The sequence below is a fragment of the Oryctolagus cuniculus genome, chromosome 17, assembly GCF_964237555.1.
Source record: "Oryctolagus cuniculus chromosome 17, mOryCun1.1, whole genome shotgun sequence".
NCBI classification, from domain to species: Eukaryota; Metazoa; Chordata; class Mammalia; order Lagomorpha; family Leporidae; genus Oryctolagus; species Oryctolagus cuniculus.
Window position 1 is genome coordinate 14,499,410 of NC_091448.1, and position 23,626 is coordinate 14,523,035.

The following is a 23,626-nucleotide window of genomic DNA, read 5'->3' on the forward strand; positions in this document are numbered from 1 at the left end:
CTGTTTCTTTATCTGCAGCTGTGACTTTCAAATAAATAAATAATCTTTTAAAGAGAGAGAGAGAGAGAGAGAGAGAAAGAAACAATCTTTCATTTAGGATAGTGGCCATTGTCCTTCTCCCCCCAAATCCAGATGTTTAGAAAATCAAAACCATAGCAAATTATTCCTCAGTACGGCTTATCTTTCCAGCTCATCTCTGACCCTTGTCACCTGTAAGGTTGACACCATGGCTGTAGTCAAGTTTGGTTTCAGTATCCTGAATACTGTAGTGTTCATTTTCACAATTAGATTTACGCTTATTCTACTTTTGCTAACAAAGATTTTTCTTCACCAGGGATGGATGAATGAGATTTACAACTATGATCCAGAAACTTACCATGCAACTTTGACACATTCAGTGTATGTTCGACTTGAAGGTGGAACCTTAAGACTTTCCAAGCCCAATAAAAACATATCCAGGAGGGCGAGCTACAATGAAACAAAGCCAGAGGTCACCTACATCAGTCAGAAAATCTATGACCTCTCAGACAGCAAGGTGAGTCGGAGTAACTTTGGAAAGAGAGCTGCCTTAGATGAAGAACAAGCCTTTGGTGTCTTGGTTGTTTGACTGCATTTTCCACCTACAGATTGGTTTTGTTGTATGAGTGTCAGTGTGTCTTAGGGCAGTTCTTGACAAACTAAATGTTTGCAGGAATCACTGGGCCAAGTGCAGCTTTGGGTGGGACCTGAGAGAGCGTTTTTATGAGCTACCAGGTGAGACTCCTGCTGCTGCTCCGGGGGCTGCATCCTGGGGAGCAAGGGCATTGGGCACTCTGCATTTTGACTTTCAAAGTTAATTCTCTCAAACAAAAGCTTTGTGATGGGTGCCTGGGCACTAACGAAATGAAGACTCTGTCAATGTGAAAATTGTGGATATGCAAAGTAGCCATTTTTATAAAATGTTATCTACCTCTATTTTTGTAAGAAATTTAAATTATCTGTTATTCCACAAAGCTATGGGTCCTGTGTTCTTATAAGGCATCTGAAGTATCTTTAAGTTTCCCCCAAATGACAGAAGTCCTAAAAATAGTTATTGCATAAACATAATCTTAACTTGAGGTTGATACTCAGGGTTGGCTTAAATTTCCCATCTAGGTTGACCAATTCACTTTTTTTTTAATGGCTTAAAAGTTTGACCTAGGATCATTAAACTCTGTTGATATGGAAACTGAATGGATGACTGTCAACAACACATTGTTATTGTGCTACTACTGTTAGATAAAAATTACAAATATTCGTAACTCTTGCAGGATTCATGAACATCTACTTTCTCAAATGATTTTAAAGAACAAGAATAAGTTTACTACAGTTTTTACAGGCTTAGATGCGTGGTAGAAATTATTCCACACTCATCTTTTTCGTCAAGTATCCTATACAGCTTGTGTTTGTGCTCTTTGTGATGTTGATGCGTAGTGTAGCCAGTCTAATGATGTACGTACATCATCATTTCCCTTTCTCTGTAGATTCATCTTGTACCTAAAAGTTTGGCTCGGAAACGCATCTGGAATAAAAAGTACCCTATTTGCATTGAGCTGGGTCGACAAGATGACTTTATGTCAAAGGCTCAGACAGATAAGGAAACTTCTGAAGAGAAGCCACCAGCTGAGAGAGAGCTGGCAAGCGAGGACCCTAAGAAACCACCCCAGCCTCAAGAGGGAACACGAGCTGGCCAGCGAGATCAGATACTGTACCTCTTTGGGAGAACTGGCAGAGAAAAAGAGGAGTGGTTTAGGCGGTTTGTTCTGGCATCTAAGCTGAAGTCCGAACCCAAGAAGCCACCTGGTGTCTCCGGAAGTAAACCAGGTAATGACGTTTGTGTGAAACACTCATGCATATTTAAAGAGCTTGTAGGGGAAAATGAGAAGGATTGCTAGGTGAGGGGACGGAGGCCCACTCGAGTTGATTGCTCTCCACTCTAAGTGTGTTCTCATGTCTCTTTTACCCTCCAGGCTGATTACTGTGACCCTTTGAGACCAAATCCTTTCACCAATGGTGGGTCCTCTTCCAGATAGGTAGTTAGGAGCCTTGGCTAGTTCCTGGGATTATGCTCTGTTTCTATGTATTGTGACTTCTCTGAGGGAAGCGGCAACAGGGAACGCCTTTTTGTTTGTTTGTTTGTTGTAAATATTTATTTATTTATTTGAAAGTCAGAGTCACACAGAGAGAGAAGGAGAGGCAAAGAGAGAGAGAGAGGTTTTCCATCCGCTGGTTCACTCCCCAACTGGCCGCGATGGCCGGAGCTGCGCCGATCTGAAGCCAGGAGCCAGGAGCTTCTTCTGGATCTCCCATGCAGGTGCAAGGGCCCAAGGACTTGGGCCATCTTCTGCTGCTTTCCCAGGCCATAGCACAGATCTGGATTGGAAGTGGAGCAGCCAGGACTCAAACTGTCACCCATATGGGATGCCGGCACTGCAGGCGGTGGCTTTACCAACTACGCCGCAGCGCCACCCCTGGGACTCCTGGTTTTAAAGGAGACATGTGGTGCTCTTGAGCTCCTGACTCTCATCAGGTCCTGCAGCCTCCGTGCTGCTGACTACTTGGGTTCCATCCTGGTCGCCCTAGCTGATAGCCACACAGCCTCTTGGCTCAGCTCTGTCTGAGCATGGTGCTTGCTGCAGGGGAATAAACCCAGAAAGCAACAGCAGCGCCTCTCTTCTCCAGGTGCAGTGCTCATCAGACAGCACTGGCCCATGTGAGTCAGACGTTTGCAATCGCTGTGTCACAGTGAGGCTGGCCCAGGCGATGGTTAGGATGATCGCAGAGGGACAAGAGCAGCGTGGATGGAGTAGAACTTCTCATGGTGGAGCTGCTCTGGGGCTTTCCCTGCCAGGGCTTTGTGGTAGTTGTGGGGGAAGACGAGTCACGTGGGTCTTAAACACTATCCTTTGCTTCCACCCCAGCAGGTGAACTAGATCCTCACCCCACGCATTTGCTGAGTTTCCATCCTGGTCCTAGAGCTGAGATCTAAGAAGTCTCTTAGAAACAACCAAAAGCACTAAAAATCCACATATAAAGGGAGATTACTGGATATATTCATCTCCCAGTGCTGCCAGGACAAACTGCCACAAACTTGATGGCTTCAAACAACAGACAGATTTACTGTCTCACAGTCCTGGGGGCAAAGAGCCCAAAATCGAAGAATCGGCATGACCATGCTCCCTCTGCGACTTGGCATAGGATCCACCCTGCCTCTTTCTAGCCTCTGGTGGTAGCAGATCTGTGGCCTGCAAACTCTCCAGACTCCAGACTCTGCCTGGTGGTGTTTCTGTGAGACTCTTCTGCTCTTGGAAGGACCCCGATTGGATGGGATTCAAAGAACTCTGTTTCCAGTATAACCTCATTTAATGAATTCTATCTATAATGACCCTATTTCCAAATAAGGCCAAGTGTGCTAAAGGTTAGGACATCAATATATCTTTTGAAGGACACACTTAAACACTGATTAAAAGCAAATTCAAGGGGCAGGCATTGTGGTGCAACTGGTTAAGCCACCACTTAATGTTGTTGGCATCCCATTTTTGTTTGAGTCTTGACTGCTCCACTTCTGATACAACTCCCTGCTAATGCCCCTGGAAAGGGAATGGAAGATGGCTTAGGTACTTGGGCCTCTGCCATCCATGTGAGAGATCTAGATGGAATTTGTAGCTCATGTCTTTGGCCTTGCTCAGACCTGCTGTTGTGGCCATTTGGGGATTGAACCAATGGATAGAAGATCCCCTCACACACACACCTCTATTTGTCTCTCTGTCACTCTTTTATCAAATAAATCTTTAAAAAGAAAAAAAAATTGTAGTGGATCACATGCTGAGCTGTTCGGTATGGTACCAGCCTGGTGTGTCTTTTGAGCACCTGAAATGTGGCCAGATTGATAAGTGTTCCAGATGTGAGATGCACATTGGATTCCAAACTCAGTCCAGAAAAGAATGTAAAATATCTCATTGATTGTTTTTTATGTTGGTTGCATGTTAGAATCATACCATGTTAGATAAACGGGGTTAAATACTAGACAGTTGACCCTCCATAGTCACAGGCTCCCCATCCTCAGACTTAACACCCATGGGTCAAAAATAGTCTTTAAAAGTTGCCTTGCACTGAACATGGATAGACCTTTTTTCCTTGTCATTATTCCCTAAACAGCGCAGTATGACAACTGTTAACACAGCATTTACTTTGTATGAGGTCTGATGAGTACTCTAGAGATGGTTTAAAGTATACAGGAGGATGTGTGTAGCTTCTGTTCCACACCCTCCCCCTCCTTTTTAAGGATTTTTTATTTGAAAGGCAGAGAGAGACTAAGAGATCTTCCACCGGTTGGTTCACTCTCAAAGGACTGCAACAGCCAGGGCTGGGCTGGGCCATCACCAGGAGCCAGGGACTCCACCCTGGTTTCCCACATGGGTGGCAGGTGCCCAAGTACCTCGGCCATCTTCACCTGCCTTCCTTGGCACATTAGCAGGCAGCTGGATTGGGAGTAGAGAAACCGGGACTGCAACTTGAACTAGCACTCTGATGTGAGATGCCAGTATCACAAGCAGAAGCTAAACTAACTATGGCACAAGCCGACCCTGTTCCATACCCTTTAATACAAGGGACCTAAGCATCCTTGGTTGTTGGTGGCCACTAGGGGGTCCTGAAACCAGCCTCCAGGAGACCTAGGGATGATTATATATTCAAATTAATTCCAGTTGTTTTAAAGTTGCATGTGTAGCTTGCATTGTATTTCTGTTGGCAATATAAAGGTCTGCTCCACTATGCATTGAAAATCAGAATCAGGTAAACCAAGGGAGTAGGACTACCAGGAAACACTGCCTGAGGGCTCAGGGGACACTCAGTGTAGCTTTGAAAGTGACATGTTAATTATGGCTTAACCAAAATATTTGATTATTTGTAATGCATTTGTATTTTTGGAAATCCTGCCAAAAGTCCCCAGACTTGTACAAAGCACACAACAGACTTAATGATAAGCGTCAGAGATGGAGGAAAACCTTCAGTGTACTCGGGCTAAAAGCATACAGGCTGCGTTCTTACACCACTAAAAATACCTGTGTTAATCTGGGTTACCTTTAAAAGCTATGAGGTGAGATATTGTGGCAAGTTTAAGTTCCCGAAAGTACCAAGGATCAGTTGGCTAGGACCGTCCTGTTCATTAAAGCCATCTCTGAACCAGTGACTGCTTGTGGGGTGTCAGCCTTGAAAGTGAGCCTGGTGACTCCATGGCCAGGCTGTCAGGACCGAGAAGGTAGAAGACCTCCTGCCAGTGACTTGCCCCCTTCCTTCCCTCAGGGATGCTGTCACCAAAATGGTAGATTTCTCCAGCAGTCTGGATTATGCTTTTTGAAATGTGAATGCCAGAGAGGGGATCTTGTTGACGGCTGTGACTCAGGAGGCCTGGGCAGGGCTGAGAGCGCTGGTCTCCAGCAGCATTGCCTGGCTGCGGGTCAGGAGCAGCTCCAGGAGGAGCAAGAGAGCTGCGTGCTTGCAGTGTGACGGCTGCACAGGCAGGTTCTTGATGTCTTCAAGGACCTTCATCCGTGAGGTCCCCAGGGGGTGGCAGTTGCTGTGCCTTCTCCCATGCAGGGCAAGGGTGGCAGTAGCAGGAAGAGGCCACTGAGCAGGCATGGACAAGGCTCTCCTTTCTCCCCTGTGACGTGCAGAGGAGGAGGAGGGCCCCTCCACACTCGGCTGTAATGGCACTAGCTTGCTATCCTATTGCCCTGTTTATTTTTCATCGTTTCTTTTGTTTTTTTTCCTTTTTTTTTTTTTTTTGTTCACCTACAGCTAAACTCTAGATTTCATTTCCTTTTTTTTTTTTTTTAACTAATAGCATTTTTCTCTTCCAAGATCCAGTTTGGGTTACCATTTTACATCTAGTTTTCATCTATTTTTAAGTGTTTTTGGCATAACTTTAAGCCCAGCATTTAAAAATAATGCTAAATATTAAAATGGAATCAGGATAATGCATTACTAAAAAATGTTTATACCTATGCAATGTAAATCTCAAATATTGCTAGAAATTATCTGGCTAAAATTTAAAGGAAGAAATGGCTTCCCGACCTTATGTGAGGTGTGGGAGTTACAGTCAGATGGGCAGAGCATCTGAAAAGTAAAATGGTTTGATTTTATCATTAACCACTCTGCCCTTGCTTGATCTTGCTGCTGTGAGCTGGTCTCCTCACCCTCATTTCCTACTCCTCTGCCCATGTCCTCTGTGCGGACTTCATGGAGCCCCTCGCTGGGCTCGTACTGTGCCCTGCCACTGCTTTTTCTCTACTTGCTGTTCCCTCTGCCTAGAGTGCTCGTCCCCACCTGAGCCAGGAAAAATGTCAACTATCCCTTGGAGGTGGAGCCCAGCTGGCACGGCTGTGAAAGTGCCGGAGCAGTCCTCTCTCAGCTCTCCTGCGCAGAGGTCGTCACCTCCCTCTCTGTGTCCTGCAAGTCCCCTGGCTGTGCAGGGGAAAAAAGCAGTCACTTTTTACAGAAGATGGCGGTCATCTGTGTAGTTATCTGAGTTCAAGGGCAGGCGTTATGTCTTGTTTTTAGTGCAGAACTCATCTAGAGAAAGTGTGTGATAAATACTTTGTTGAAGGCATGATGACGTTTTGGAAATTGCCATGAGCTGTAGATGGAAATTAATTGCCTCTCTGCCCATCTTCCATTTGGCCTGATAGCACTCCTAAGTCCACCATGACTTGGGGCATGTTAGTTCTATACCTGACACTCCAGGGAGAAAGCTGGCGTTGTGGTGCGGTGGGTTAAGTCACAACCTGCGACGTCAGCATCCAACATCAGAGTGCTAGTTCAAGTCCTGGCTGCTTTGCTTCTGATCCAGCTCTGGACTAATGCACCTGAGAAGGCAGTGGAAGATGGGCCACTGCCACCCTAACTGGCTTCAGTCTGAGCCAGTCCTGGCCGTTGTGGCCGTTTGGGGAATGAACCAGTGGATTAAAGATCTCTGTCACTCTGCCCTTCTAACAGTATAGCTACCTACTGGATATATTTCATTGCTCCCATTTCTCTGAATTACCTTGGAGAGGAATAAAAACTGTTTAAAGAAAAAAAAATAGATCACCCACTTCACTTAGAACTGAAGTTGTTTTTCAGAGTAATTACCTTGTAGATGTTTGATAGCATTTTAGTTGCCTTTCTACTTAATGCACTGAGCGGTATCTGTGTTTCTGCGTTTGGTGGACTTTGAGGCCATTTTCTTCGTTTGTGTTAACGGCCGTCCCTTCTCTGCTCCAGGACTTCTGCCCGCACACAGCAGACACAGCAGCCCCTCCGGGCACCTGACGCACAGCCGCAGCAGCAGCAAGGGCAGCATGGAGGAGATCCTGTCACAGCCCAAGCAGAAGGAGCTGGTGGGCAGTGTGCGGCAGAAGATGCTACTTGACTACAGCGTGTACATGAGCAGATGTGTCCCCCAGGAAAACCGCAGCCCCCACAGGAGCCCCGTGCAGAGTGCGGAGAGCAGCCCCACGGCCGGGAAAAAGGTGAAGTTGCCTGCCTGAGCAGGCTCCCTGTGCTCTCATTGTGCTCATTTCTTCCGCACACACGCTTTAGGTCCATGGTTTGTGCCAAGCCCTGCTCTAGGCACAGTGATGAGCAAGCTAGAGAAAGACCTTGTCCTCAGGGGGCTTGCACTCTAGTCAAGGAGAGCAAGAAATGAGCATCAGGTGGTGCTAAGAATTAAAATAAAGCCAGGTGAGGAAGGGTGGAAAGTGGCCAGAGCTACTGTTTTAGAAGGGTGACCAGGGAGGGCCTGTTGGAGGAGGTGACCTTTCATCAGAGATCTGAAGCACAGGAGGGGAGCATGCCAGGTTGGGGGACCAGCAGGCACAGGGCTCTGCAGCGGGAATGCAGTTGGCATATTCAAGGAACAGCAGTGAGGCCGGTGTGGCTAGACAGTGAGCAAGGGCCAGGGACGGAGGCAGGGAGCCTGGGGAGTGGGCAGGGCCTTGTTGGATCCATCCCAAGGAGGGTGGGAGGCCCTGGGAGGGTTTTGACCAAGGAGCAACATTTTAAGTCTAAAAAGATCAGTGGCTCTTGGTGGAGCATTGGCTGTTGGAGCTAGAGAGGTGAGAGGCGACTATTGCAGAGGAGGCTGGGCTGAGAGGCAGATGGGAACGGCAGGTGGGGAGGGTGACCAAGTGGGCATTTGGGGGGTGAACCAGCAAGTGGGAGACCTTACTTTCATTCTCTGTCTTCCAGATTAAATAAATAAGACAGTTTTAAATTAAAGAAAGAAGTACCCAGTTTATTGCTAGTGAGCCCCTCCCCCTCACATTCCCTCCCCCCCCCCCCCCGGGCTGTCAGCTGTCTGGACTCTGATCAGGCTCAGAAATATCAGGAAGAAAATATTTCTCTAACCTAAGAAGATTGTCTAGAAAAATGCTTGCTTTCTGAAAGATTTTCTTAAATTACAAACCAAACCAAAGCAAACCCTGTTTGTTTGGGAGCATTGTTTCCTCAGCACATGTGGCATCACGTGGTCACTGGGTTTGCTGTTGTCACTACCCAGCCCTCCCGCCCAGCGTCGTCAGGGTTCTGTAGTCCACGTCTCTTTCCAGCTGCTTGGTACTTCCCCTGGAAGAACCCCAACCATTTTTCCTTCTTCTAAATCTTATGAAAATCTCTTAAAACTATTATACTTCTCGATCCCATTAAGGGGAACACGCAGAACAATTTCATCTTTTTGTAAAAATTTAAAGACTGAGTACAACATTGGAAACCGCCTGCGGATTTTCTCTCCTGTCATGCGCTGGGGTTGCTTGTGTCCATTGCAGTCGGCTTTGCCTTGAGCCTCTGTCCCCATCTCCCACCTCACCCTTGTTAGTTTTGTGGCTGATGTCTGCTACAAGTGGAGATCACTGGATTGCAGGGGGCTGGGCTGTGGTATCCACTTGGCCTGCCAGAAGGATGTGGGGACTATACCCTGGCTCTTGGGGTCATCTAGTAATTGAGGTTGTATAAGATTGAGATTGAATAAGATGCAGATGCTTGTCTGCAGTTCTCTATGGCCCAGTAACAAGCAGCCCCCGAAGTGGAGTCTTCCAACGGCAATGTTTATTTTCCTTACAAATGTTGAGCTGGGCAAGGTTTGCAGGTGAAAGCATCTCACTGCTGCTTGCAGGCTCACCTGGGGGCTGGAGGGTCTGTTTCCAGAAGATTGGCTCACCTGGAGGGCAAGTAGATGCCCAGTGCGGCTCGAGCGAGGCTGGGGCTGAAGGGCGGGGCCTGCATTCCTTCCCATGTGGCCCGGCCTTCTTCCAGCACAGTGACTGAATTCTAAGGGCACCGGTCGCGAGGGAAAGTGCCAGGCAGAAGCTCTGCTGTCTTTTGTGACCTAGTAGAAGTAAAGTGCTACTTCCGTCCTCCTGTGTGAGTCGGGAAGTCAGACAAGGCGCCCAGGGTTCAAGGAGGGAAGCATGGATTCCACCTCTTCTGAGGGAGCAGCAGATTCCTAGAAACACACGTGGGTTGGGGACTATCACTGCACCATTGTTTTGGAAAATAAGATCTGCTATGATGTAGCTATGCTACTTTTGTTACTTTCCATGCTTTCTTTTACGAATCAATGGAGATGATTCTTTATTGATTTCTTATTTAATTTATGATTTTTTGTGAATGAAGGACTTTCTCTCACCCATCCTTTTTTTTGTGTGTGTGTATGTGAAACATTAACATGGTTCCAGAGCTGTCCAAAGGCATCTTCAGAAAAGATTCATTTCCCCTGCCCTATTCCTTCTGTCATCCCCTGCCATTCCTTTTCACTCCTGTAATGGATCAATTTCCTTAGTCTCTGATTTATCCTTTCTGTATTTTTTCCATATTTATTATTTCCCTTTCCATCTTACCCAGTAGGTAGCACACTATATTCTTTTTTTCTCCTTAGATTTATTTAATTGAGAGGCTGAGTTATAGACAGAGAGAGGGAGAGACAGAGAGAAAGGCCTTCCATCTGCTGGTTCATTCCCAAATGGTCCCAAAGGCTGGAGCTGAGCCAATCCAAAGCCAGGAGCCAGGAGCTTCTTCCAGGTCTCCCACACAGGTGCAGGGGCCCAAGCATTTGGGCCATCTGCTGCTTTCCCAGGCCATAACAGAGAGCTGGATCAGAAGAGGAGCAGCCAAGACACGAACTGGTGCCCTTATGGGGTGCCGGTGCCTCAGGCAGAGGCTTAACCTACTACACCACAGCACTGGCCACTGTGGTATTCTTTTGTAGTCAGCCTCTCTCCTATGTGGGCATATGAGTTGTTTGCAGTATATTTTATAATATCTTCATTTTTTAAATTTTCATTTTATTAGAAAAGCAGAAATAGAGACAGCAGTCTTCTATCTGCTGGTTCACTCCCAATTTAGCCAGGGCTGGTCCAGGCTGAAGCAAGGAGCCTGAACTCCATCTGGGTCTACCATATGGGTGACAGGGACCCGAGTACTTGAACCATTATCTTTGATCTCCAGAGTGCACATTAGCAGGAACCTGGATCAGAAGCAGTGTAGCCAAAACTCAAGCCAGGCACTCTGATATGGGATGCAAGCATCTCAAACAGCAACTTAACTGCTACACCAAACACATGTTCTGTTTGCAATATTTCGTAATTACAAGCCGTGCTGCAGCGACTACCTTGATAAGGGTGTATTGTTGTGCGGTTCTGGGCAAGTCTTTAGCATGAAGTCTTGGAAGTGTGGTTGGTCATTAGTGCTCATCCCTGCTGCCGAAGGAAGGTTATTTGTTGGGGTCTTTATTGCCTCTGATAACTGAGTCCAAGAGCTACTCAAAGGAGTGAAGGACACAGAGGAACCTTTGGTGTCTCTTCAGGTACACCATCATGTCCTCAAGTGTTGGCCACCACCCAGATGCCTGCCTAGGGTCACTTGTCCCTCCTGTTTCATAGAAGGGCTTGAGACAGCACCAGCCTTTGCAACCACCTCTCCCCGGCCCCCACCCTGCCCACATCCTGCTGTGGCCTCTCATGGGCCATGATCAAAGCATCTTGCCCTGAGGGCTGCAGGGTCTGATGGCCACATCCACATATTTTGCCTCCTTTCTCTCATGCCCATTGCTAAACAAGTTAGACCACTGGTTAGGGGGTAAATGAGGCGTTCTTCAGTCACCAGTGCTCAGGATCCAAACTGGTGTTAAAAACACCTAGTGATATGACTAGTAAGTATATACTAAGTTTGAATTAAATATTAAATAATTAGGGTCGGTGCTGTGGCGCAGCGGGTTAACACCTTGGCCTGAAGCACTGGCATCCCATATGGGTGCCGGTTCGAGACCCGGCTGCTCCACTTGCTATCCAGCTCTCTCCTACAGCCTGGAAAGGCGTAGAGGATGGCCCAGGCCCTTGGGCCCCTGCACCAGCGTGGGAGCCTAGGAGGAAGCTCCTGTCTCCTGGCTGCAGATCGGCGCAGCTCTGGCCATTGCAGCCAATTGGGAAGTGAACCATCGGATGGAAGACCTCTCGCTCGCTCACTCGCTCGCTCTCTCTCTGTAACTCTGACTTTCAAATAAATAAATAAATATTTTAAAAAATATTAAATAATTAAATAAATGCTAAGACATTATTGGCAGTTATGTTTCTCATGTGATTAAAAATATATTCAGGGGATTCTGCATATTGAAATAACATTGGAGATATGTATATTTTAAAAGATCTGTTTGTTTATTTGAAAGGTAGAATTACAGAAGGGGAAAAGAGGGCGAGCGAGAGAGATCAGTCTTCCATCTGCTAGTTCATTCCCCAAATGGCTGATAGTCAGGAGCCCAGAACTCCATCCGGGTCTCCCAACTGGGTGACAGAGAGCCCAAGCACTTGGGCCATCCTCCATTGCTTTCCCAAGTGCATTAGCAGGGAGCTGGATCGAAAGTGAAGTGACCAGGACTCAAACCAGCACTCATGGGATGCCTCCATCCAGGCAGTGGCTTAACATACTGCTGCACCACACGTCAGCTCCTAGCTTTGGAGATACTTAGCTTAAAATCTGAATGAAGAAAAAATCATCTTTGGGGTTAGGGGAAGACATGGTTTTCTGAATGTTCAATATTTGGTTTGGGAAAGGAATTTATACAGTAACTAAGGAAATTGCACACACGTATATATATGTGTGTGTGTATATATATGTATATGTACATATGTATATGTGTGTGTGTCTGCTCAAATAATTTTTAAAGGGTATTTTTCTATAATAAAAATGATATACTGCCACAACTTGGTAAACCTTGAGGCCGGAACCGTGGTTCAGTAGGCTAACCCTCTGCCTGCGGTGCCGGCACTCCAGGTTCTAGTCTTGGTTGGGGCGCCGGTTCTGTCCCCGTTGCTCCTCTTCCAGTCCAGCTCTCTGCTGTGGCCCAGGAAGGCAGTGGAGGATGGCCCAAGTGCTTGGGCCCTGCACCCCTGTGGGAGACCAGGAGGAAGCACCTGGCTCCTGGCTTCAGATCAGCGCAACGCCGGCCGTGACAGCCATTTGTGGGGTGAACCAATGAAAGGAAGACCTTTCTTTCTGTCTCTGTCTCTGTCTCTGTCTCTAACTCTGCTTGTCAAAAAGAAAAAAAAAGAAAAAAAGAAAAAAAAAAACCTTGAAAACATGCGAAGGAAAAGAAGTCGGTCACAAAAAAAAAATTATTGCATTTAAATGAAATATCTGGAGAAGTCCAGTCTGTAGAGATACAACTTGCTGTTTCCTGTGGTTTGCTGGGAGTGGAAGAGGGTGGAGTGACTGCTAATGGGTTCGGAGTGAACTTGATGGTGATGATAGCTGCCCAACTCTGTGAACATCCAAAAAATACACTGAATTGGTTTTTTTTAAATGTATTATTTTGTGTAGTAAAACACACATAACCTAAATTTTACTGTGTTATTTATAAATGTACAGTTTAGAATAAATATATATATAATGTATTCACCACCACTGTTCTTTTTATCTTACAAAAACTGAAACTGTAACCATTAAACATTAACTTCCTATTTTTCCTTCCTCCCAAGCCCTGGCAACCACCATCCTGCAGTCTTTCTGTATCATTTTGACTTCCAAGTACCTGATGTTGGTGGACTCATACAGCATTTGTCCTCTGTGGCTGATTTCTCTCACTTAGCATAATATCCCCAAAACTCATCCATGTTATAGGATGTCAGAATTTCCTTCCTTTAAAATTTTTCTTTATTTGAGAGGCAGACAGACAAACAGACAAAGAGATTTTCCACCTACTGGCTCACTCCCCAGATGCCCACAGCTGCTGGAGTTGGGCTGAGGCCAGGCTAGAGCTAGAGCCTGCTTTTGTGAATATGCTGTTATGAACATGAGCATACGTGTACCTCTTAGAGACCCTGCTTTCACTGCTTTTGGGAATTACCCATAAGTGGAATTGCTGCATTGTGTGGTAATTGTACTCTTTAAATCAGTGAATTATATGGTCTGCACTATACCTTAAAAGAGAGACAAAAGCATGTACCTAGATCCAATTTTGTTTTGAAAGACTAAGGGAAAATGTAAAGGTATCTTTTAAGTGACTGTACTTTGATAGTGGGATCATGGATGTTTTCCACAATGAATATGCATATTGCTATAATTAGAGGAAGCCAGCTATCAGTGTGAGGGCAGGGTCCTGGACTGGGTCTTCTGTGGGGCCATGATGTCTCTGCAACACCATGACCTGTCTGTGTGGTAAGCTCTCTTTATAGCAAACAAGCTGAGCTGGCCTATACATTATTGGTAATAAGAAAAGTTGCATCACAAAATTGAGTAAATCCACTTCATTGTAATTTTAGGTGTTAATAGTTTTGATGCCTTGCTTCAGCTTTGGACATTGAACTCTCCACATTTGTATTTGGGAACTATCTTTGCAGAGTTACCATTTCTAAATGTACGTGTATAGTTGAAATAGTGAAATGAATATTCTTCCCACGTTTCTTCTTGCAGCCCGATGGCAGTATTAGGCAGTGTGTGCACATTTGTTCTTTAAGCTCTGAAATTTTTATGATGTTCCTTGGAAATGAGTTCTCGTAGCCTGTTGAATCCAGATTTCAGCGTCAAGCTTCTTTGATGCATTGTGAGTGTTCTGCTGCCCTTGGATTTTCCTTTGTTCCCACTGAGTCTATGAAGGGAAGCCTGCATTCGAAACAGGAACTATTGAAAAGAAAAAAAACCAACCTGCTTGTCAGTTATTTCAGAAATTTGTTTACCACATCATATGCCATTGGCGTGGATATAACATTGTGAAATATCTTTTGTTTCTTGCTATTTTGTGTTAAATCTGTTTCTGTGAATGACTAGGGTTGTAAACAAAGGGTAATAAAGGGTGGATTGTCCCTCTTGAGAAGGGAAAAAAGTAATCCCGTCTCTTCTGTAGCCTGCAAATCTAAGCGAGAGGTTGTGCCCTCTGTGGGCAGCAACTTAGTACTGGCCCAGTGGCCCCTGGGCTCTGTCCTTGCATGGGTGCTGACTCAGGATTCTGCATAGATAGCCTGGTGCGACTCGATGCAGTGGCCTTGGCAGAGTTGGACCAGGTAGGTATACTTCTTGGGGAGGAATGGAGATGTTCAGGCAGAGAGAAAAGTGATTCAAATAAACACAGACACCTTATGGTGTGACAGGTGCAGACTTCCACGCACTCAGACCTGGTGGTGGAAGATGTCTTGGGTCATGTCAAGATGATTCCAGCATAGGAAAGTCTGGCAGAGCACGCCGCTGCCACTTGAAAGCAGCCCTTGTCTTCTGACACCATATGACATAAGGGTTTAGTTTTTTGTTTTTGTTTTTTTTTAAAGTGAGACTCTCAGGACTAGTGTTGTGGTGTAGTGAATAAAGCTGTCGCCTGTGATGCCAGCATCCCATATGGGCACTGGTTCGAGTCTTAGCACTTCCTATCCAGCTCCCTGCTATTGGTATGAGAAAAGCAGCAGAAGATGGCCTGAGTGCTTGGGCCCCTGCCATCCACTTGGGAGACCCAGATGGAGTTCCTGTCTCCTGGCTTCAGCCTGGCACAGCCCTGGCTTTTGCAGACATTTAGGGAGTGAACCAGCAAATGGAAGATTGCTGTCTCTCTGTTCCTTCCACACATACACATGCCATAACTCTGCCTTTCAAATAAATAAGTTAATCTTTGAAAAAATGAAAACAGAGGCCAGTGCTGTGGCATAGAGGGTAAAGCCGCCACCTGCAGTTCAAGTCCCAGCTACTCCACTTCTGATCCAGCTCCCTGCTAATGTGCCTGGGAAAGCAGTGGAAGATGGTCCAAGTTCTTGGGCCTCTGCACCCATGTGGGAGACCTGGAAAAAGGTCTTGGCTCCTGACTTCGGATTAGCCCAGCTCTGGCCATTGTGGCCATTTGGGGAGTGAACCAGTGGAAGGAAAATCTCTCTCTCTGCCTCTGCCTCTCTGTAACTGTGTCTTCAAATAAATAACAAATCTTTAAAAACAAACAAACAAACAAACAAAAACACCCAGACTTAAAGGGCTCCTAGGATGTAAACTATCCCCCAACCTGCAGTCACATATGACTACAAACTGTAAGTGAGCCCCGGACCCCAGTGAGAGAGACAGCACTTGGGACACGTGGACAGCTGGCCACTGAGAGTCTGGGAGGTTTGTGCCCATACTGTGTTGCTTCCTGGGCCAGCCCCTCAGAACTCCAGGCTTCTGAGCAGGTCACTTGCTACTCTGTGCCATTGCCCTTGGGTTTCTCATGGGCAGTCATAGCTGCACAAGGTGCCTGTGTGCAGTGCCACTGGCCTAGGCACTCAGCCATGATGTGGGCACAGTCACAGCTGCCCAGAATGGGTAGTACAAGAACAAGATGCAAAGGTGTTAAGAGAGTAAGGTGTGTGATCACGCATGTGAGATGGGGTGTGTTTACAGACACCACTGAGGGAGGGGAGATGGTAAACAATCAGAGATTTCTGCATTTCTAGATATTTTTTTTTGACAGGCAGAGTTAGACAGTGAGAGAGACAGAGAGAAAGGTCTTCCTTCCGTTGGTTCACCCCCCAAATGGCCGTTATGGCCGGTGCGCTGCGCCGATCAGAAGTCAGGAGCCAGGTGCTTCCTCCTGGTCTCCCATGGGGTGCAGGGCCCAAGCACTTGGGCCATCCTCCACTGCACTCCTGGGCCACAGCAGAGAGCTGGACTGGAAGAGGAGCAACCGGGACAGAACCAGCGCCCCAACCGGGACTAGAACCTGGAGTGCTAGTGCCACAGGCAGAGGATTAGCCTAGTGAGCTGCGGCGCCGGCCTAGATTTTTTTGATCTTTGCCTTCTAAAACTGTCCATTTCAGTAAGACTGTAATCTAGTTAGAAACTTCCAGATAGGCAAATGTGACACCAGTGGGCCAGTTACGTCCTCCCGCCCCCAGAGCACACAGGACTGGGCAGGCAGAGAATGGGAGAACAAGGCTGTGAGTCAGGTTGCACTCATGAACTTGTGACCTCTCATCCCTCAAGTGGAATCAAGTTCCCATCTTTCGGGGTATTGCAAAACATGGCAGGCAGCCTGAGGAACAGGCTGGCATGTGGTGGACAGCAGTGGTAACCACAGTCACCATGCTGCTGTGTTACTGAGTTCTAAGCCATCACCCACACCTACTGCTCAGACCTCACAAATCATCCTCAGTTGGTGCTGCTGCTTCCTCCTCTTTATCCCTGTCCCTGACCCTCACCCCGCCAGAGTCTGAGGTCTAATAAATAGCCTACGGAGTTGGAGACATGGGTTTGCTCTTCTCCCACCTCAAGCATTGACACAGGGATGTGTCAGGTGGGTTGTGTCCTGTAGAAGTGGAGGCCGGGGTAGTTCACTGGGCTGAGTTGGGTAAAGACAACTGTAGGAATTGCATGGAAGCCCCGAGAGCAGCTCTCTGTAATCCTGAACTGCAGTTCTTCACCTCGTCTGTTCATTTTCTGAACAGAAACTGGTACCCACTTAGCTCAGTGTCTCTGGGGTAGGACCCAGGCATCAGCATTTTTAGGCACCCCAAGTGTGTCTTGGCTTGGCAAAGATCAGACCAAACTTGAGAGTCCTGGGTTCTGCCTGGATGAGGACCACCTTGGGAGGTACCATCCAAGTGTTTGCCGGAACAGAAAGGCACACATTTGCTCAGAAATGTTGACACCAAGCTAATTCAGGGGACAGGACAGCCTGGCTGGGCTGAGTATATGCAGTATTATCTAGTCACAGGAAGACTGACTGGGAGGAGAAGAAAATGGACAAAGACAAGGTTCTAGCTTGGTGGCAGCTTGTGTTTCTCCCTTTTGCTGTTCCCCAACATGATGTGAGACTTGTAATTTAGAGGGAAGAGGCACGACTCGGTTAGTAACTTCCTAGCAATAAGTACCTGTCTTACTCTCCAATTGCTTCCCAACTAATTTTGGTCCCCTTTCTTTTGCCAGTTGCCAGAGGTTCCCCCCTTGGAGGAGGAAGAACAGGAAGCCTGGGTGAACGCCTTGCTTGGAAGAATATTTTGGGACTTCTTAGGAGAGAAGTACTGGTCTGATCTGGTATCTAAGAAGATCCAAATGAAACTCAGCAAAATAAAGGTATCACTTCCACATGAGAGCCTTTAGACATCCACGCTTCCACTTTGAGAAGCTTTGTGTGCCCGTGTCCCAAGTGAACAATAAGTGGGCATAAATGTTTAAGGGAAAAGGACAGTTCTCCAGCGTCACGGATGACCTTGCTCTGGGGCCGACTGTGATCTTGGGACTGGGGACTTAGTGGACGTGTCTGTTTCCTTTTGTGTGTGTATGTTACTCTCATTGTTATTCCCTGCTCTGGGTGATAATCCAGAATTTGATTTGGGAAAGTGTGAGCTCTTTATAATGATTTGTTTTGTATAATTGTGATCCTTAAGTTAGAAGCAAACTTAAACTGCGTGTCCACAGCCCACTAGCCTCACAGTGGTCTTGGGCACACAGCACACACCCAGACCTCCTTCCCAGGCTGGCGGGGTAGCATTACGCCATAGACATTTCTGGGTTGGACCTTTGCGTGGTGGCCAGATGGTGCCTTGTTTGGGCTCTCTTTTTGCTGAAGAAACACTCCTGGTGCTAATTCAGGCCTACTTGGAAGTGAGTTTAAATTCTATAAATATTCCTCATCACTGTCATTAAGGTGACTCATTTGCCATAAGAGACCTTATTGAGGTTCCTTAGAACCTTTTGATCCAGTGAAGCCCCAGCAAGGGAAGAGGCACTTTGGTCTCCAAGTCTTCCCTGAGAATTTACGTGATCAGTAGCTTAAGTCCTGGGTATGTTCAGATCATGGTTACATTTGCAAGCAGAAAGCATGGCTCCTTCCCCTAGAGCAATGCACAACACAGTTTTGGCCACAATTTCTGAGTTCAGGGACTCCAAGTTCAGAAAGTGAGCTGAGGGAAAATTAGATGAGGAGGGAAATGTGGGCATGGAGGTGCATCCGTTTGATTCCTGTCATTCCTTTGGGTAAAGGACAGAGCATTTTTGGCTTAATCAAGCTCCAGCCAGCTCTGTCTGGCATCTGCAGACTGATGACATCCCTTCCCCAGCTCCTGGTACAGAGCAGGGCTGGTTTGGGGCAGAATGGGGGGCTGGGCTGTGGGAGGGCTATGTTGACCAGCGTCCGTCTGTTTGTGTTCCTGAGGTGGCCACCTGGTTCTACAGGGGAAACAGCCAGCCACAGGGCCCTGAGTTGGAAGATAAGATGTCAGCAGCCAGCCCAGAGCCCACACAGCCTCTTCCTCCTCTTGAAAGCAGAGGGCTGGGGTTAGCAGCTCCAGGCCCAGGGCAGGGCTGCAGGGCCGGCCCTGTGTCTCTCACAGAGACTGTTTGATGTCTTTCCCTGAGCGGGAGGGCTGTGTGCCTGGCAGGGTGAGAGGAAAGCAGTACACTGCTCCCTGCTGCGTACATTCCCAGGTGGACCCCTTCTCTTGGAAGGGCGAGTGTGGGGCACCCCTGTCCCTTCCGTGGAGAATGGTGGGTGCCCTCTTCCTGGGGCATGTGAAGGGAAAGTCTTCTCTTTTCACTTTCTCCCTTTGCCAGTCATACAGGTCTTGCAGGTCACAAACTTCACCTTGCTTTTGTTATCTGAGGTCAGAAGTACTAAAAGGTTAGAGTGAAAAAAAATGTCTCATTCACTGTTTACTTCTTTTCTCTAGCTACCCTACTTTATGAACGAGCTAACTCTGACGGAACTGGACATGGGGGTGGCCGTGCCAAAAATCCTGCAGGCCTTTAAGCCTAATGTTGATCACCAAGGTAACTCTTACTTGGCCCTGGAGCACAAGTGACTTTTCTGTTGTTGCAGATTCATTACATGGAAGGCTTTGGGTTTAGAGGGAGTTAGAGACTTCTTTAACATCTCTGTTTCATGTTGAGTGTCTGGTTTCCTTTCTTTAAGATTTTATTTATTTATTTATTTGAGATGCACAGCTACAGAGAGAGAAAGAGAAAGGTCTTACATCTGCTGGTTCACTCCCCAAATGGACACAATGGCTGGAGCTGGGCCAGTCTGAAGTCAGGAGCCAGGAGCTTCTTCCAGGTCTCCAATGCGGGTGCAGGGGTCCAAGCACTTGAGCCACCTTCCACTGCTTTGTCCAGGCCGTAAGCAGAGAGCTGGATTGGAAGAGGAGCAGCCAGGACAGGAACCTGCACCCATATGGTATGCCAGTGCTGCAGGCAGAGCACCGGCCCCTATCATGCAGGTTTAAAAGGAACTTGAGAGGAAAAGTTTAGTGCACAGTGTGGAGCTGGGTGAGAAAGAGGAGTAAACCATGGAGGAGGAGAGCCCCTTGGTCTGCAGGGAGAACCCTCGCCCCCACGGGAACTGTATTTCCGTTGTGCCTAAGATGGCTCAGGAACAAGGTCCAGGGAGAAAATAAATACAGCTTTCCCACAGAATGGTGTTTGTTCTGAAACAAATGTTATGTAAAATTTGTAGACTATAGAAGCTACTTTTCTCTCTGCATGATTGTGTCACATGGCTCTTGAATTCTCATTAGTGAAATCATTTTTCTGCTGTTGTGTGCTTTTGATGTAAATATGGACAGACATTCCTGGCCTTTCAGTTGGCAACTGTAACAAATCTATCAATATTTCAGCTGACAGTGGGGCCATATTTCCATGGTTTTAGCATCACATTGATTTCAGGAATGTAGGCTGGAGTAGTAATTGCAAATCCAGTGTCCACCTAACACCTGCATATTGAGATCATCTGTAAACCCTCTGTTATGTCTACACCTCGATGAATTTTGAGAAGTCCTGGATTTGGTCATTTCTGGCTCACTGAAAGAAAAACCAGAAAAGATTTTGGTTATTTATGAATGGTTTAGCTAGAGTCCTTGTCACTCCATGTGAAATTGTGAGATGAGTCATTTGTGTGTTAGCCATGTGGCTGGGAGCCGCCATCCTTCCTCGACTCGAGTGGCCTCTCTGTTGTCTTTCGCTCTTTGCTTCTTTTAGGGATTGACTTGGGACAGGCTCATCAATGATCACCCAACGTAAGTCTGCTGAGAGTAAGGCTTTAAAAAGTAAATTATAGGGGCCGGCACCGTGGTACACTAGGTTAATTCTCCACCTGCAGCGCTGGCATCCCATATGGGTGCCAGTTCTAGTCCTGGTTGCTCCTCTTCCAGTCCAGCTCTCTGCTGTGGCCCGGGAGGGCAGTGGAGGATGGCCCAGGTGCTTGGGCCCTGCACCTGCTTGGGAGACCCAGAGGAGGCTCCTGGCTCCTGGCTTCGGATCGGCGCAGTTCTGGCCGTTGTGGCCATCTGGGGAGTGAACCAACAGAAGGAAGACTTTTCTCTCTGTCTCTTTCTCACAGTCTGTAACTCTACCTGTCAAATAAATAAAAATCTTAAAAAAAAAAAAGTGCTCTTTAAAAAAAAAGTAAATTATAAACACACATGTTCTGTTTTCTTATGGGTTAGCAGTCTCTTATTTCAGTACTGTCCTTTGCTAAATTAGTAGGAATTTCCAAGGAGATGGGAGCAGGTCCATGGCCTGGGGGAAGGATGGGGCTTGTAGCATCTAACAAGTGCCTTTATGACTTTAAAAACAATCTATTTATTTGAAAGGCAGGACGACACAAAGACACACACACACCACACACACAATTTTCCATCTATTTGTTCACTCCTCAACAGCTACAACAGCCAGGGCTGGGCCAGGCCAGAGGCAGAAACCAGGAACTCCACCTGGATCTCCCGTATGAGTGGCAGCAATTAAGTACCTGAGCCATCATGTGCTGTTTCTCTGGTGCATTAGTGGAGAGCTGGATCAGAAGCTGAAAAACCAGCACTCAGCCCTAAGCACTCTAGTATGCGATGAGGTGTCCCAAACAGCAGCCCAACCCACTGTTTCAGAATACCAGCCCCACCCCCGTTGCCGTTGAACTCTGCAGCCTCACAGGACGGCTTGGATCAGGCATTGAGGAAATTCACCGGAGACCTAACTCTTGAGCTCCTTTCCTGTTCCCGTAGAGCAGGAGCTACGGGAGACATTTTAGCATATAGACCAAAGCGTGGCTGTATTTTCATCCATCGCGGCTTCTTTAGCTCCTCAAGGCAAGTTCTGGAGCTCTACATGCTTGTGTGACGGGGGAGAAAACGTTAGAGTAGAAACAAACAGGAAAGACAGCCTGTGGGGTGTTAACATTTGATCAGGCTAGGCTGGTCCAGCTCTGCAAGGGATGCATGTGATGGTAAAACAGATGCCCAAGAAGGGGGCACCGGTGCGCTTCACTCAGTGGTGAGCGTGCATCCTGAGAAGCCAGCAAACCCAGCAGCTGTGCTGTCAGGTGGTACAGCCTATGGGACCACTGTCATGTGCGCAGCCCTTACTCAGCACATGACTGTGTTTTATTTGTTTTAAAGGTTTACTTATTTGAAAGGCAGCATGAGAGAGGGAGAGAGAAGCCTTCCATCCCCTGGTTCACTACCCAAAATGGCTGCAACAGCCTCGTCTAGACCTGGTTCAAAACCAGGAGCTAAGAACTAGGAACTCCATCCGGGTCTCTCACACAGGTGGCAGGGGCCCAGGTACTTGGGCCATCTTCCACTGCCTTCTCAGGCACAATGGCTGAAGGTGGATTGGAAGTGGAGCAGCTGAGACTTGAACCAGCACTCACATATGAATTGCTCTCTGGCAACCCAAAAGTTGGCAGGTCCTATGGGATAAACAGAAAAATGCCATTCTGAGCTTCTGTGGCTGAGCCGCTAATAGGAGCGAGATCTGTCGTTCCCTCGGATGAATCACATGTGTGCTCGCCGAGCTGAGTTCTAGCACATACAGCTAGCCTCTAGTGCAGTGGCTAAGGTGAAGTGGTCATCCTTCCCAGGGCAGGTGGCTGATAGATGGACAAGATCCGTCCCTTAGAAACTGGCTGTGCCCTCCTGTCTCTGCTATGTTCCCTGCCACCCACCCTGGAACTAGCCCCTCTACCTGAGGGCTGTGAATCGATCTCCTTCCTCCACTTGGCCATGTGGCAAGGCCCAGGAAGCTGTTTCCCTTCCCTCCTAGGTCTGGTCTCCTGCAAGCCTCTTAGCCCCATCCTAGGCTGCTCTTGCCAGGGCCTGCCCTCTCAGACCCATTCGGTCTTTATCAGTCAGTCTGGTAACTTTTAGGATAATGTTTATTCATGAAATGCTCTAAGTGGGGAAAACTGAAGTATTCAGAAAAAGATGAAAGGAAAAAGATACCTCTCATCATCGCACCATTAAGAGACAGCCAGGGTTACCTTTTGGGTACATTTTTGGTACATTCTCTCCTAATGTTTTTTTAATAGATACAAATTAATTTAGAATGTATAGTTCTTCTTCAAAAACATTTAAAGAACCGGGCAGGTTGGTGATTTAGACTTGAAAGGGCAATCAGAGATCACCTGGTGGGACCCTGCCATGATCGTGTACACCAAAGCCCAGGGCTCATCAGCGGCCCACTTTGCATCTTGTCCCACCAGGAGCACTGGGCGCTGCAGCCAGGCCCCTGTGTTTAGGCCTTGCTCATACATCATCCAGCACTAAGACCTCAGGGCAGGTACTAATCACTCTGGGCCCCATTTCCTCACCCGTGGAATGCTGGGGGGAGGGTAAGTGTGACGTGTCAAGTGCTCAGAGAGCGTGTGTGGCAGGTAGTGAGCCATCAGTGTCAGCTGCTGCTGCTGCTGCTAAACTTTACTGTTAGTAAAGCTCTTTGAAGCTTCTTTTCCATTAGCCGGGGTCTTATATTCTGTCCCTGGGGTCGGAAGCATGGGAGCAGTGCCTGAAGGTGTGGCATTCAGGGTCGGAGTGAACCAGCATGTAGACTGTGAGCCCTCACATTTGGATTAATTAATTCAGCCTTCAGGACATTTGCTGCACATATCTAAATCTGCAGAGTCCTTGTGTGTCCCCAATGGACAGAGTGCCACCCGGGTTCGCCATTTAAGATAAAGAAAGTAACAGCCCAGGCTTCTACTGCAGTTCTCAATCTGTGGAAAGAGCTGCATACCCCGCACGAGTAGGAGCCTGGCCTGTCTCCTGACTGGACCTGCTCATAACTGTGGATTTCCACATCTATACCTGTGGTCCAGACCGTCTCCTGTCATGCCCAGTGCCTTTCAAAAGGCTGGGATTGAGGTCAC

At 47.3% G+C, this 23,626-nt stretch overlaps 1 protein-coding gene across 9 annotated transcripts in view; it reads left to right on the forward strand.

Annotated features, from left to right (window-relative positions):
- Positions 1-23,626, forward strand: part of TEX2 (testis expressed 2) — a 135,460-nt gene that overhangs the window by 82,358 nt on the left and 29,476 nt on the right. For all 9 annotated transcript variants that reach the window (XR_011383425.1, XM_070060474.1, XM_070060475.1 and 6 more), the window contains exons 3-7: positions 335-535; positions 1,503-1,842; positions 7,282-7,529; positions 17,422-17,568; positions 19,164-19,263. Coding sequence is in view for 8 of the 9 variants with exons in the window: in XM_070060474.1 (XP_069916575.1) it covers positions 335-535; positions 1,503-1,842; positions 7,282-7,529; positions 17,422-17,568; positions 19,164-19,263 (1,036 nt within the window). In the remaining variant the exon portion in view is untranslated. The remainder of the gene's footprint in view (positions 1-334; positions 536-1,502; positions 1,843-7,281; positions 7,530-17,421; positions 17,569-19,163; positions 19,264-23,626) is intronic.